Source organism: Entelurus aequoreus, linkage group LG04 (assembly GCF_033978785.1).
Source record: "Entelurus aequoreus isolate RoL-2023_Sb linkage group LG04, RoL_Eaeq_v1.1, whole genome shotgun sequence".
NCBI lineage: Eukaryota > Metazoa > Chordata > Actinopteri > Syngnathiformes > Syngnathidae > Entelurus > Entelurus aequoreus.
Window position 1 is genome coordinate 47,589,098 of NC_084734.1, and position 15,290 is coordinate 47,604,387.

Genomic DNA, 15,290 nt, shown 5'->3' on the forward strand with positions numbered 1-15,290 from the left:
AAATAAGAGTTTTAGAAATTATTGGGAACTCAAGACAGCCATGACATTACGTTCTTCACAAGTGTATGTAAACTTTTGACCACGACTGTATATATATATATATATATATATATATATATATATATATATATATATATATATATATATATATTTCCCCCCCCCTCATGCGACTGTTTAAATTGTTGTCTTTTTTATTCTTCTTTTACATTTTATATTTATAGACACCGTGGATGTGAGAGGAACGTAATTTCGTCCACCTGTATGTCCTGTACAAACAGTTGTTTGACAATAAAGCTGACTTTGACTTTGACTTTGACTATATATATAAAATAACATTGTTTAAATATGACACTTTTACAAAAAAAAATTGTATAATAAATGCGTTTTTTCTTATGCAATCTGTCTATTAATAAAGTAAATATTAAAATGTAAAGCAGCTATAGTCAATCAAATGTATAATATACTAACCCTATCATTGACCAAGAAAACATACAGTACAGTAAGTACGTTATAGTAATTACATGTGATGTGACACTAACAAGGAGGGAAAGAGTGCCCTAGAGGGGGGGGGGGGGGGTTCCTGCTGGCCCCACTATGGACTGGACTTTCGCTGATGTGTTGGACTTTCACAATATTATGTCAGACCCACTCGACATCCATTGCTTTCTGTCTCCCCTAGAGGGGGGGGGGGGGGGGGGGGGTTACCCACATATGCGGTCCTCTCCAAGGTTTCTCATAGTCATTCACATTGACGTCCCACTGGGGTGAGTTTTCCTTGCCCGTATGTGGGCTCTGTACCGAGGATGTCGTTGTGGCTTGTACAGCCCTTTGAGACACTTGTGATTTAGGGCTATATAAATAAACATTGATTGATTGATAAGAGTGCATTCAGCAGAATTGGACCAATCAGATGGTTCCCCTCCACAGAACAAAGAGAGTTCTTGTCCTTCAAGCTGGTGCTGGACAGGAAGCATGTGACTTTGTATGGTAATTGGTCATCTTAGTGCTAAAACATCAAAAACATGTTTCTGCACGCTCTTATGGACCCGCCACACTTTTTTATTGTCTAACATTATTTCACACAACATGCTATTGAAACTAACTAAACAACGCATAGCCTGTCAACAAACCCAAATGACCCTTTAATGATGCAGCCATTGGGTGTGTGTGTATGTGTGTGTGTGTGTGCGCGTGTGTGTGTGTGTGGATGTGTAAGCGTGTGTGTGTGTGCGTGCGTACGTGTGTGTGGACGTGTAAGTGTGCGTGTTTGTGCAACAGGATGGAAAATCCAGTGCTTTGCCTGCAGCTATCAGCTTCTGTGTGTGAGTGTGTGTTGTGTGCGTGCCATGGTTACACAACGTGGTGTGTTCAGTCACACATGAACAGGTCTCAGTACAAGCGGACGTAACGTACGCTACCTCATCCTGCGGCGTGGAGGGGAGCTCCATGGAAGGCGGGCGGACGACGGGGGCGGGAGCGCCGGGCAGGGAGACGTTTGAGGCTCGTCTCTTCTTCACGCCACTGCAGTTGTTTGGGATCTTAAACGCACAACGCTTGTGGTAGTTTAGACCGCAGCCTGTACACAAAGACACACACTCAAAGTCTGGACTACTAGTTGCGGTCCAAGTCTCGCTCAGTTCTAACTGTAATCCGTGCACTTAACTCAGAATGTTAAAAAAGTATGTTAAAAGGCAGTACTGTCAACACACTTCAAATGATGACTGTGCAGTGAAGTACACTTAGCTCCTCAATAGTACACAGTCTGTCATTTTTCTACATAAACTTCTTACAGTGTAGTGCAAACGCCCATGTAGGTGCCTCAGCGTGCAAAAGTGAAACGTCATGCACGTACCTTCACATTTGAGGCCCTGGCGGACGAGCCCCCACAGCATCTCGCCACAGTCGTCGCAGAAAGCGGGGGCTTTGTAGGAGTGCACATAAAGCGTGTGAGGGCGGATCTGGAAGTCCTCGGCCGTGACCACAGCTGGAAGCACAGAAGCAAACATCACCTGTTGCTTTCGCTGACCCCGCCCCCACCATGTTTCAGCCAATTAGGAAGCTCCTCCCTGTGACAGTATTTAACAAATTGTCTTTTTTGTGGGTTTGTGTGTCAACTGTTTGTGGCGGTGGAATACACCCGAACACACCACGCCGTCTGCAGTGGCACGCTAGAAAGGAAGCGGTCGCCATGCACAACTCAGGAAGTGACACGAAAAAAATCAAGCATGGCGCTCAAAAGCGTTTGAGGTCTGAATTGTTGTATTTTTTGGGGGGTGTGACCGTATGCCATTATCACGGTTTGGTACGTATTTCGGTTTTAAGGGCACGGTTTATTTTTGGTACTGTAAGGAAATAAAACTGCTTAGCTTTTGGGTAAATAACTACAATTTAAACCAGAAAACAAACAGGATACTTTAACCACAGAAGATGGTTTTCAAGTTCTGGCTTCTCCTTGGCACAACTGCTTTGCCAAACGCTGGACTACTACTTGTTTAGCAAGTACACACCTTATCATTACTACTGGATCGTTACTTATCATTACTATATTACTTATCGCTAGAACTACTTGACTGTTACTTATTACTACTAATTGATCGTTACTTATCACTATTACATTACCACTACCACTAGTTATAAGTACTACTTGACCATTACTCACCACTACTACATTACCACTACTACTTGACTGTTACTTATTACTACTACATTACCACTACTACTTGACTGTTACTTATTACTACTACATTACCACTACCACTAGACCGTTACTTATTACTACTACATTACCACTACCACTAGACCGTTATTTATTACTACCACATTACCACTACTACTAGACCGTTACTTATTACTACTACATTACCACTACTACTAGACTGTTACTTATCACTACTACTAGACGTTACTTATTATACTTGGATTCAGTACCTCCCTATGCAACTGGCTGCTTGACTTCCTCACAGACAGACCCCAATCTGTGAGAGTGGGCAACAACACCTCCAGTGCCATCTCCCTGAGCACCGGCTCCCCCCAGGGCTGCGTCCTGAGTCCGCTGCTGTTCACGTTGATGACCCATGACTGCTGCGCCAGGTCCACTACTAACCACATTGTGAAGTATGCGGACGACACGACAGTAGTGGGCCTCATCCGTGACAACAACGACATGGACTACAGGGAAGAGGTGAAACATCTGGTTGACTGGTGCAGAACCAACAACCTGGTCCTGAATGTCGACAAGACCAAGGAGATCATCGTTGACTTCAGGAAGCACCAGTCCAGCCACGCTCCACTTTTCATCAACGGCACAGCGGTGGAGATAGTAAGCAGCACCAAGTTCCTGGGGGTGCAGATAACTGACAATATAACCTGGTTCCTACACACCGGAGCTCTTGTAAAAAGAGCTCAGCAGCGCATGCACTTTTTGCGTCGGATGAAAAGAGCACAGCTCCCTCCCCCCATTCTCAGCACATTCTACAGAGGCACTATAGAGAGCCTGCTGACCAACAGCATCTCTGTCTGGACTGGAGCCTGCAGTGCCTCAGACTGGAAGTCTCTTCAGAGAGTGGTGAGGACGGCGGAAAAGATCATCAGGACTCCTCTTCCTCCTATCCAGGAGATCGCAAAAAGCCGCTGCCTGACCAGGGCTCAGAAAATCTGCAAAGACTCCTCCCACCCCCACCAAGGACTGTTTTCACTGCTGGACTCTAGAAAGAGGTTCCACAGCCTCCGAAGCAGAACCTCCAGGTTCTGTAACAGCTTCTTCCCTCAGGCCGTAAGACTCTTGAACGCATCATAATTATCCCCTCAACTCCCCCCAAAATGGATTAACTCGCTGGAATAAAAAAGACAGTATAACATACATACATAAACGTGGATGCATGTGAAAAAGTGCAACATATTTATCTGTACAGTAACCTATTTATTTATTTATATATGCACCTTATTGCTTTTTTATCCTGCACTACCATGCGCTTATGTAACGAAATTTTGTTCTTATCTGTACTGTAAAGTTCAAATTTGAATGACAATATAAAGGAAGTCTAAGTCTAAGTCTACTACTACTAGACCGTTACTTATTACTACTACATTACCACTACTACCTGACAGTTACGTAACACTATTATTTGACTGTTTTTTATCACTACTACATTACTTATCACTACTACTTGACCAGATCTTGCCTGTAATTGATTATGGAGACGTGCTTTATTTTAGTGCTTCATCTAAATGCCTCCAGTCCTTGGACACTGTTTTTCATTCAGCACTAAGATTTGTTACTGGCTGTCGTAGTCTCACCCACCATTGTCAACTGTATATGAAGTCAGACTTATCTTCATTGAGTGCACGCAGATACACACATTGGCTGACTTTAATTTATAAGGCTCTTTTAGGTTTAATACCTCCATACTTGTGTACTCTGTTACAAAGAAAAAGCAGCTCTTACGCATTACGTTCTAACAATTTGTATGTTTTAACTGTTCCTCATGTACGGACTGAATTTGGCAAAAGAGCTTTTGGCATTGCTGCCCCTATTGCATGGAATGAATTGCAGACGAAACTGAAACTTACAGAACTACTTCCATTTGGAGCCTTCCGTTCTGTCCTGAGGGACAAACAGCGAGAGACGTTTGCACAGTGCCTGTGTTTTTAAAGATGTAAATCTCTGTTGTTTTACAGTTCTCTTATGTATTTTAAAATGTATGTCTTAATGTATTTATTTTGAAACTGCTCTGTGACATGTGCTGTTGACCTCTTGGCCAGGTCACCCTTGTGAAAGAGATCTTGATCTCAATGGGTTTTCTTATCTGGTTAAATAAAGGTTCTATTACTTATAACTACTACTTGACTGTTAAGCAAGGGTACAGTAACAGAAAAACAAGAAGAAACTGCTGACCTGAGAGAACAACCTCCACCAGGTCTCCCTCATGAATGTCCTCAGCTGAGGTGACGCGCTGCAGGATGTTGTCTGAGGTGAGGTCGTGGCGGAAGAGCAGGATCTTGTCCTGCATCCCGAAGAATCCACATTCTGGAAACTGAGGAGGAGGAGAAAGCAAGCACACAAAAGATGACCAGGGAAGTCAGTTGGTCGTTCTTATGCTGGTTGACATGAGCAGATGCTGCAAACTCACAAATGATCCAAAACCAAGAAGAAGAAAAACACAAATGCAAAAGAAAAATGCTACAAACTCCAAATACACATGAATAAGAGTTGCTGCGAGGTCACAGAAATAAATAGAAGTTAGGCAAGCTAGCTGTCAGCCTTTTGACATTTACAGCATTTTCCCTTTGCATGTGTTTTATAGCGGTTGTGTGTTTTTGCGTGTGTATCAGTTGTGTGTTTGGACACTGCTGCACATTTGCTCCTATTACGGTAAATTATTACATTCTATATCGAGTCAACGTGCAACATACAACATTACGCACATGCACCCCTATGCTGACTATTGCGTTAAAGTGTTACTACAAAGTCACACATTTACTACGCATTTACTACTTGACCTGACTTTTACCTGCCAGCCAACAACATCTTTCTTCAGCAGTGTGCTCTTATTTTGATGCACACTCAATCTGCCTTTAATCCCACATTAACCATGCTAACACACACGCAGACACACACGCAGACACACACGCACGCACGCACACACACACACACACACACACATATATATATATACATACCAGACTATATAACTGTTGGCTCCACTAACTGGTTGTAGTCACCAGGGTTTACAAGATCCTCCAGACCACATCATAACCTTTGACCTCTCAGTGACAGGAGCAGGGATGTTGTCTGAGGTCAGGACATGTTTTGACCGTGTGGGAGCAAAAACACCAACTCATAATCTGTGCTGCTCTCATGCAATTATCATCAGAGACTTTTAGTCTTCATAGAGAACGCTAATCCTCTAAAAGGCCGAACACACACGCACACGCACACACACACACACACACACACACACACACACACACACACACACACACACACACACACACACACACACACAGACACACAGACACACACACACACATTTGTATGAATATAGAGTTGGGAAAAAGAAGTATTTGATCCCGTGCTGATTTAGTACATTCAAACCTGACAAAGATATGAATACTACATACAGTATATAATTTTATGGTAGATTTATTTGATGTATCTGACATGAAAACTACATAAAGAAATAACATCAAATACAAGTCATGAATTAATTTGTATTAGATTAAGTAAAATATGTTTTTGATCCCCTACCAATCAGCACATTTGTTGTTACCAACAGAGCATTTATGTACATTAAACACAAATAAGTACTGTAAAAAAAAAATCCTATTTTTATGGTACCTTTACTCTAAATTTCTACTGTAATTTTTCTATTTTTTTAAATAGTTTATAAAACTGTATAATTGAAGACATTATCTGTAAATAAACAATCCGCCTGTTATTTTAAGTAATATGCCAGTAATGACAAACTATGTACAGTATATTTCTATTTTTTTTACAGGAAAATACCAAATTAATTGTACGTAGCATTTTCTGTTTTCTTAAATTACTTTAAAATTCATGTCAAATTACAGTAATTATCTTTCATTAAATATGTACCTTGTTATATATAAGTCTATGTAAAATTAAAGTAAAACATTGTAAACCAAATAATGATCAAAAACATTATATTTACAGAAATTTTTATGAAACGTTTTGTGGAAAATATCGTAATTTTACATGAATTTGAAAGTAATTTAAGAAAACAGAAAATGCTATGTGTAATTAATTTGGTATTTTTCTGTAAAAAAAATAATCTTGTAGTTGTATTTGTAGTTTCTTGTAGTTGTAGAATTTATAGCTGTGTACTTGGATAGGTTTGAATTTTTGACAGGTGTATTTTGTTCAGACAATGAGTTGATGTTATGAGTACTTTTTTTTTTTTTTAAAGGAACACTAAAAGAACTACAACTACAAAAAACTACAAGTACACCGCTACAAGTACCACACCTACAAGAAACTACAGGTACACTAATACAAGTACTACAACTAAAGAAACTACAAGTACGCTGCTACAAGTATTACAACTACAAACCCCGTTTCCATATGAGTTGGGAAATTGTGTTAGATGTAAATATAAACGGAATACAATGATTTGCAAATCCTTTTCAACCCATATTCAAATGAATGCACTACAAAGACAAGATATTTGATGTTCAAACTCATAAACTTTTTTTTTTTTTTTGCAAATAATAATTAACTTAGAATTTCATGGCTGCAACACGTGCCAAAGTAGTTGGGAAAGGGCATGTTCACCACTGTGTTACATGGCCTTTCCTTTTAACAACACTCAGTAAACGTTTGGGAACTGAAGAGACACATTTTTGAAGCTTCTCAGGTGGAATTCTTTCCCATTCTTGCTTGATGTACAGCTTAAGTTGTTCAACAGTCCGGAGGTCTCCGTTGTGGTATTTTAGGCTTCATAATGCGCCACACATTTTCAATGGGAGACAGGTCTGGACTACAGGCAGGCCAGTCTAGTACCCGCACTCTTTTACTATGAAGCCACGTTGATGTAACACGTGGCTTGGCATTGTCTTGCTGAAATAAGCAGGGGCTTGGATGGCAACATATGTTGCTCCAAAAGCTGTATGTACCTTTCAGCATTAATGGCGACTTCACAGATGTGTAAGTTACCCATGTCTTGGGCACTAATACACCCCCATACCATCACAGATGCTGGCTTTTCAACTTTGCGCCTATAACAATCCGGATGGTTCTTTTCCTCTTTGGTCCGGAGGACACGACGTCCACAGTTTCCAAAAACAATTTGAAATGTGGACTCGTCAGACCACAGAACACTTTTCCACTTTGTATCAGTCCATCTTGGATAAGCTCAGGCCCAGCTAAGCCGACGGCGTTGTTGATAAACGGTTTTTGCCTTGCATAGGAGAGTTTGAACTTGCACTTACAGATGTAGCGACCAACTGTAGTTACTGACAGTGGGTTTCTGAAGTGTTCCTGAGCCCATGTGGTGATATCCTTTACACACTGATGTCGCTTGTTGATGCAGTACAGCCTGAGGGATCGAAGGTCACGGGCTTAGCTGCTTACGTGCAGTGATTTCTCCAGATTCTCTGAACCCTTTGATGATATTACGGACTGTAGATGGTGAAATCACTAAATTCCTTGCAATAGCTGGTTGAGAAAGGTTTTTCTTAAACTGTTCAACAATTTGCTCACGCATTTGTTGACAAAGTGGTGACCCTCGCCCCATCCTTGTTTGTGAATGACTGAGCATTTCATGGAATCTACTTTTATACCCAATCATGGCACCCACCTGTTCCCAATTTGCCTGTTCACCTGTGGGATGTTCCAAATAAGTGTTTGATGAGCATTCCTCAACTTTATCAGTATTTATTGCCACCTTTCCCAACTTCTTTGTCACGTGTTGCTGGCATCAAATTCTAAAGTTAATGGTTATTTGCAAAAAAAAAAAAGTTTATCAGTTTGAACATCAAATATGTTGTCTTTGTAGCATATTCAACTGAATATGGGTTGAAAATGATTTGCAAATCATTGTATTCCGTTTATATTTACATCTAACACAATTTCCCAACTCATATGGAAACGGGGTTTGTACAAGAAAGTACTAGTACGTACAATAATACAAGAAACTACAATACTAAAACTACAATAAACTACAAGTACACTACAACCACACGCATCTACAGTTATACTACTACAAGTACTAAAACAACAAGGAACTACAAGTACACTACTACAAGAAACCACAGTTACACTACTACAATAAAATGCAAGTACTACTAAAACCTAAAATAAACTACAATTACTACAAGTATTGCACACTACTATGAGTACTAGAAACAACACGTTCCATAAGTACAGAAAAATACAATTACACTCGCAGAAATACTACATATAGACTAAAATACAAGTACACTACTACAATTACAAGAAACTACTAGTACACTATTTTAAGTACTACACGTACTGCAATTACAAGAATCTACAAGTACACTACTACAAATACTGTAAGTACTACACATATGTACAGGAAACACCTGAGTTCTGTGCTTGATAACAAGTATGTGTAGTATGTGATGTTGTGGATCAAACATTGCCTTCAATACAATACAAATGAATTTAGCACACAATTATTTTGAGGTTTTTTTACACTGTCATTAGCTTGTTGCGATCAAGCGACCACAAAAGTGATGAAGTTCAAGAAGATCCAATACTTATTTTCCAAAGATGTATGCTGTGCTTTGAGGAAGCACTGATGTCAGCAGATGTTTCCTGCCGCACTAAACAGGCGCTAACGACTTTGCTATGGCGCCCAATTTGCACAAACACTCGGCCAAGCGGAGATGGCGAAGAGCGCAAACATACAAGGCGGGCGCCGTGTGACGCCACACACAAAGGCCTCCGCGCGTCATGCCGATCGGGTACACTCAGCCCGGCCGATGGGAAGCGAGGAGATAAACACTCGCCACGTTCCTGGCATCCGCTCGCCTTCACCTCAGCTGGGAAACAACAGGAAGCCTGAGTGGTTGTCAGGAACCATGGAGGGCTGCACTTGACCTTTAATCCCTTAGTCAGAGTCCAGGTGACTGCACTACTTGTGTAATTACTGCAACAAAATGCAGTGCACATGATGAGGACAAGTACAAAGTGTACACGATATACTTGTTGCAGTGTACTGATGCAAGTATTCTATTGGTCAAAGAGATATCGTGTCCTGACCTTCTGCATGCAAAGAGACCTCACACTTCCTGCTTAGATGTGACAGCGCAAACTAACTTCCTCTTTCCCAGCTGATGATCAGCGTGGCACCAACAAAACCTGAACGTGCTGGGTCTGACCCGCACATGCAGGACCCCACTTCTACAAAACAAGCACTCAAATCCACTCCAAGAGCTGAAAGCAATGCAATTAAAGGTGAGCAATCAAAGGAATTGTCCTGTGTTTGTAACATCATGGGTCAGAGGTTAAGTAGACATCAATTTCTAGGGATTCTGTCTTTCAACAAGGGGAAAGTTGACACAAGATGACGTTTGGAATGAATTTTCATTTCTACCTTTTTATGCTCCTCTCAACCGGCCTTAGTCGCCATGGAAACCAGCAGGGAGGAACGGAGTGGAGGGCCCTCACGTTACCGTGGCTACAGCCTTTTATTATGAACAGCACAGTATGTGTAATTATGTTAATATTATTATATACAATAATGTTTTGTTATCTTTACCAGGACTACATCTGAGCCTTCACAATAAAAGTCATTTACAACAACAGATAAAATAACACACTTCTTTCCTCCTTTGTTCCTTGTTTTTTTTTTTGTTACGGTGAACATACGGTGAACACACACACTCGCAAACACGCGCACACACACACACACACACACACACACACACAGAGTTATAAGGACAAAACAGGAAGTAGAATTTAAATGTTAAAGTTAACTAATTATGTGAACTAAATATTATCTTTACTTTCATGCTCCTACTATTGCTAACAGGTGACTGAATACAACACCAGCTAGCCGAGAAACCAAAAATAAGATGGAACAACGGTTAATCACAGTTGTGGCCCCGCCCTTTAAAGAGGACAACAAAGTGTTGACCTGGAACCAAAGTGGTCTGCCTGCTGCTTCACTGCGAGGAAGTTTGATTGACAGAGCAATTTTGGGCGGAGCCTGTTACAATGGTGACCCATGACCATCCTAATGTGTGTGTAATTATCTGGGTCCTTGAAGGCAGCATCGCCATGATTCAGTACCGGCTGATTAGCCGTTTTAGAACCTGATCCTCAATGCACCCACACACACTTTTTTTTACCTTCTGGTCCACGATGGAGCAGACGAGCTCCTTGATGGCCAACAATGTGAGATCGGCGGGGTCAAGGGTCACAGACTCCCTTGTGAGTCCAATCTGGAGGAGAAAGGAGACGCCATGGATGGAAGCTGAGACGGTGGGATTCTGCACCACGTGGCTGCCATTGGACAGTTGACTGTAGAGGGCGGAGGGCGGGCTGGGCGAGGGAGTGAGCGGGGCCGCATGCTGAGGTAGGGCGGGGAGGTTCCACGGCGAGGAAGGTGTCAGTGGCGGCGAGTTGTTTTCAGACGACATGGGTGTCTTTGTGAAGATCACGTCAAAAAGATGCGTCCAGCTTTCCCTCTGTGGACTTTTGTCACCGCTGGCGTCCTGCAAACATCACTTCCTCTCACCGAGCTTTTTGAAAAGATTTAAAAGCCTCAACTCATGATGGATATGGACGACCATGCAGGCAAAGAAGAGCTGCTCTTTGTCATGTTGGTCTTCAGCTTCTATACACACAAACACATCACATTACTAAAACTGGAGAGAGTGTGTGTGTGTAGTGTGCTCCCTTCAGGGGCACATTGACATTATAAACATGGTACAAAACAGAAGACAGAATTATGTAAAGCTAATGAAACTGTGACTGTGTAGCAAAATAATTCATAAGAATGGAAGGAAACAAGATGTTGGAATTTTCAAACATTTAAGATTGCACCTGAGATAGGCTACAGCACCCCCCGCGACCCCAAAAGGGACAAGCGGTAGAAAATGGATGGATGTCTAAACATGTTAAAGGTGGTGTTAAACACTGTTTTTAACACTGTTAACATAAAACACAACATTAACAGTGAATGTATTGTAATTAATCGATTACTGGATCACTTGTTAATTACACAGGCATGTCAGTTAGTTATATTGGTTAAGAAAATATCACAGATTAGATGGAAAACATTTAAATTGTGGCGAAATTATGAGCATCCCCTTTAGACACCGAAAGACTACCGAGGTTCCTTGAACGCCTCACGACAATCATGTTGTTCAACTTTCGCTCCTAAAATGTCTTCATAAAGGCGAATTCAAATATCGAATGTTAACAGATTATATTCAAATGATAGTTTAAAAGTGTAAATTAACAGGTTGATGAAAAGAGAAGTTAAAAGACATAATTACCTCACATCACGGCTGCCACGAGACTAACAAAGTTGTGAAGACAAAAAGAGAATGTCGGTAATGCAGAGAAAATTGTTCTGGTTCTGGTTCGGTCACAACCTTTTTGGCCAAGCGGCAGGCTGCTCAGTCACTTTGCACAGCCGAGTGTGTGTGTATGTGTGTGTGTGTGTGTGTGCAGTCTTAACCATAACTAACTGCAAAGAGCAAGCGGAAAGACGTCTCACTCTGGTAGAAATTCCGAGGTCAGAGTCAGCGCACCACTTGCTAAGAAAAACATGAGATTAAATATCCTTTTGAGTAGACCGAGTAGACGTATTATTTTTAGTTTTCAACAGCACACATCTCAAAGACGTCATTAATGCTCAACTTTTAAATTCAGAAGCAAGTAGGATGGATTGTTCCAGTAAAGCGGTATTTGACGTGAGTGAATGTTTTTGTGTATATTTCACGATCTTCGACTGGTCAACCTCGGCACTAAATTTGACTTAATGGCGCCCTCCAGTGTTTAAAATGAACACACCGCTGCAATTCCAATTTGTCGAAATACCTCAGATCCAGTTTCTAAACGTATTAAGTGTTCGTTTCCCTCTCAATGTAAAATACAGTACCAATTTAAAAACACTAAAACTTTATTTAAAACACTGAATTATAAAAGTTCAGTAATAATTCTGACAAGCAAGCAGTTTTACATCAATAACAAAACTTTTAATAGTAGTAATCAACACTTTAAAGTTAAGACAGTGAACACATTACTTGGTAATTTGTGTACATCAATTTAAAATTAATTAAAAAACACAAAGTGCTTTCACATTTTGTGTCATTAACACTAAATAGTTTATTTGTAAGTGTCTTTACAGCACTTGTGTGATAAACGAGACGAGTTGTGGTTCGGATGGTCCTCGCAGCTTCATGACCTGTCACTCAAAGCATGCCGTTGAACAGTCAGTCAGTGGCTGAGCAGCCGTAGACGAGCCAGCCAGCCGCCAAGAATGGACGGCGACTGTTTGCTAACAGGAGGAGAATCCACCGCGTTGGCTGTGGCGCTCTTCTTGGGTGCCATTTCCTGGTATGGGATGGTGGCGCTTTTGTGCAGGTCAGCGCTGATGAAGCACTGGCTGCCTCTGATGTGATCCACGCCGCGGACCGCCGGGTTCCCTCGGTACGGCAGGGGGAAGCACTGCTCCTCCTCGCTGATGTTGCTGATGCCCTCATTGCTGAGATACTTGTGGAGAAGTTTGGGTCCTGCACCACAGCATCACAACTTGAATACACTCTAATAACATGCAATGACTAAATATAGCCTGCGTTTACCTTTCCTTCCTGGAGCGCCATGGCGGCCAGACAGGTCAGATATACCTGAGAGCACCTCCACCGGCATGGATACAGGTCGAGTTTTACCTATGTGCCCCCCAAGGATTCATGTTTAAACATCAGCTCAAAGGGTTCAGTACAAAGAGAAGCAGTGAGCGCTCTCACCGCGTGTACGCGTGCACTCTCTGAGGCGGACCGTTGGCTGGTTCACTTCTGCAGTGCCGCAGGTTGCCCCCCCGTTGCCACTGTTAACAGGCAGTTTTGCATCCAAACACGAGTTGGGAGACCTGGGCCTCATCTTCACGCCCTGACTCGGCTCTCTAAAGAAGAAAGTAGAGATGCATTGTGGGCAAAAAAGAGCCAGCAGACGAGGAATATACCTGAAATACTCACAGGGCTGAGTACGGAGCGGCGGGGGGAGAGGGAATGTACAGATCTAAGATGGCTACCTGGCCATCGCTTGAAGAGAAGTCAGAAGTTTGTGGACGTGTGGAGAAACCTGCTGCTGCCTGACAGGACACAACACTTGGTAAGTTAGTAACATGATGTTAGTTCAATCTTTTCACAGTGGAAACTAAAGTAATGTAATCAAAAGCGTGTCTATTATACAATTATTGAAAATATACAGTCGTGTTCAAAAGTTTACATACACTTGTATAGAACATAAAGTCATGGCTGTCTTGAGTTTCCAATAATTTCTACAACTCTTATTTTTTTGGTGATTGGAGCACATACGTGTTAGTCACAAAAAACATACATGAAATTTGGTTCTTTTATGAATTTATTTTGGGTCTACTGAAAATGTGACCAAATCTGCTGGGTCAAAAGTATACATACAGCAATGTTAATATTTGGTTACATGTCCTTTGGCAAGTTTCACTGCAATAAGGCACTTTTGGTAGCCATCCACAAGCTTCTGGTTGAATTTTTGACCACTCCTCTTGACAAAATTGGTGCAGTTCAGCTAAATGTATTAGTTTTCTGACATGGACTTGTTTCTTCAGCATTGTCCACACGTTTAAGTCTGGACTTTGGGAAGGCCATTCTAAAACCTTAATTCTAGCCTGATTTAGCCATTCCTTTACCACTTTTGACGTGTGTTTGGGGTCATTGTCCTGTTGGAACACCCAACTGCGCCCAAGACCCAACCTCCGGGCTGATGATTTTAGGTTGTCCTGAAGAATTTGGATATAATCCTCCTTTTTCATTGCCCCATTTATTCTCTGTGAAGCACCAGTTCCATTGGCAGCAAAACAGGCCCAGAGCATAATATTACCACCACCATGCTTGACGGTAGGTATGGTATTCCTGGGATTGAAGGCCTCACCTTTTCTCCTCCAAACATATTGCTGGGTATTGTGGCCAAACAGCTACATTTTTGTTCCATCAGACATCACATGGACAAAGATAAGACCTTCTGGAGGAAAGTTCTGTGATCAGATGAAACAAAAATTGAGCTGTTTGGCCACGTTTTTTCACACTTTTTTTGGGGTGTGAACCATTTTTATGCTATTTCAATTAAATTAAAATTTAATTTGACGCATGTTCCAGATTAAAATGATATCATGGGAAATAAACTGTTCAATAATACATTTTTAGAACAAAAATCTGAAATATATAACAAAAATTTGCAAACATAACTTCTTGCCACCATTTCCTCTAGGGATGGAAACCAATTTGTCTGCTTTGCAAGACAAGTGCACTAATGCTGCACACCACAGAGGATGGTAATAGAGTGGAGAGAAATTTGCTGTTACATGTTATCAGTGACAGAACAGGAAGGTGCTTGGATAGGTTTGAGGTAAAATTTCATATAAAGCGCCCTGTCATTCATTCATTGACATTTTACATGCATCTATTAACTTAAAATAGGGCCCCTAGGGATCCCGGGGCCCTACACACAGCGCATGATCTACGTATAGTAGGGGTGGCTATGGATAGATAGTAACTAGTTACGTTGTAGTTGAGCTATCAATGATTGTCTGCAGAGCTTG

The 15,290-nt window shown here is 41.5% G+C and overlaps 2 protein-coding genes across 3 annotated transcripts in view; both read right to left on the reverse strand.

Annotated features, from left to right (window-relative positions):
* Positions 1-12,142, reverse strand: part of LOC133648692 (serine/threonine-protein kinase D3-like) — a 28,163-nt gene extending 16,021 nt beyond the window's left edge. The window contains exons 1-5 of the mRNA XM_062045023.1: positions 11,986-12,142; positions 10,834-11,321; positions 4,895-5,033; positions 1,853-1,984; positions 1,419-1,576 (exon numbers count right to left, since the gene is read on the reverse strand). Of these exons, the coding sequence (XP_061901007.1) occupies positions 1,419-1,576; positions 1,853-1,984; positions 4,895-5,033; positions 10,834-11,124 (720 nt within the window). The 5' untranslated portion in view covers positions 11,125-11,321; positions 11,986-12,142. The remainder of the gene's footprint in view (positions 1-1,418; positions 1,577-1,852; positions 1,985-4,894; positions 5,034-10,833; positions 11,322-11,985) is intronic.
* Positions 12,143-12,674: 532 nt separating this feature from the next.
* The window catches only part of LOC133648695 (connector enhancer of kinase suppressor of ras 3-like), a 34,738-nt gene continuing 32,122 nt past the window's right edge, over positions 12,675-15,290 (reverse strand). For both annotated transcript variants that reach the window (XM_062045025.1, XM_062045026.1), the window contains 4 exons: positions 13,690-13,805; positions 13,462-13,616; positions 13,297-13,383; positions 12,675-13,227 (listed from right to left, as the gene is read on the reverse strand). In XM_062045025.1, coding sequence (XP_061901009.1) covers positions 12,932-13,227; positions 13,297-13,383; positions 13,462-13,616; positions 13,690-13,805 — 654 coding nt within the window. In that variant the 3' untranslated portion in view covers positions 12,675-12,931. The remainder of the gene's footprint in view (positions 13,228-13,296; positions 13,384-13,461; positions 13,617-13,689; positions 13,806-15,290) is intronic.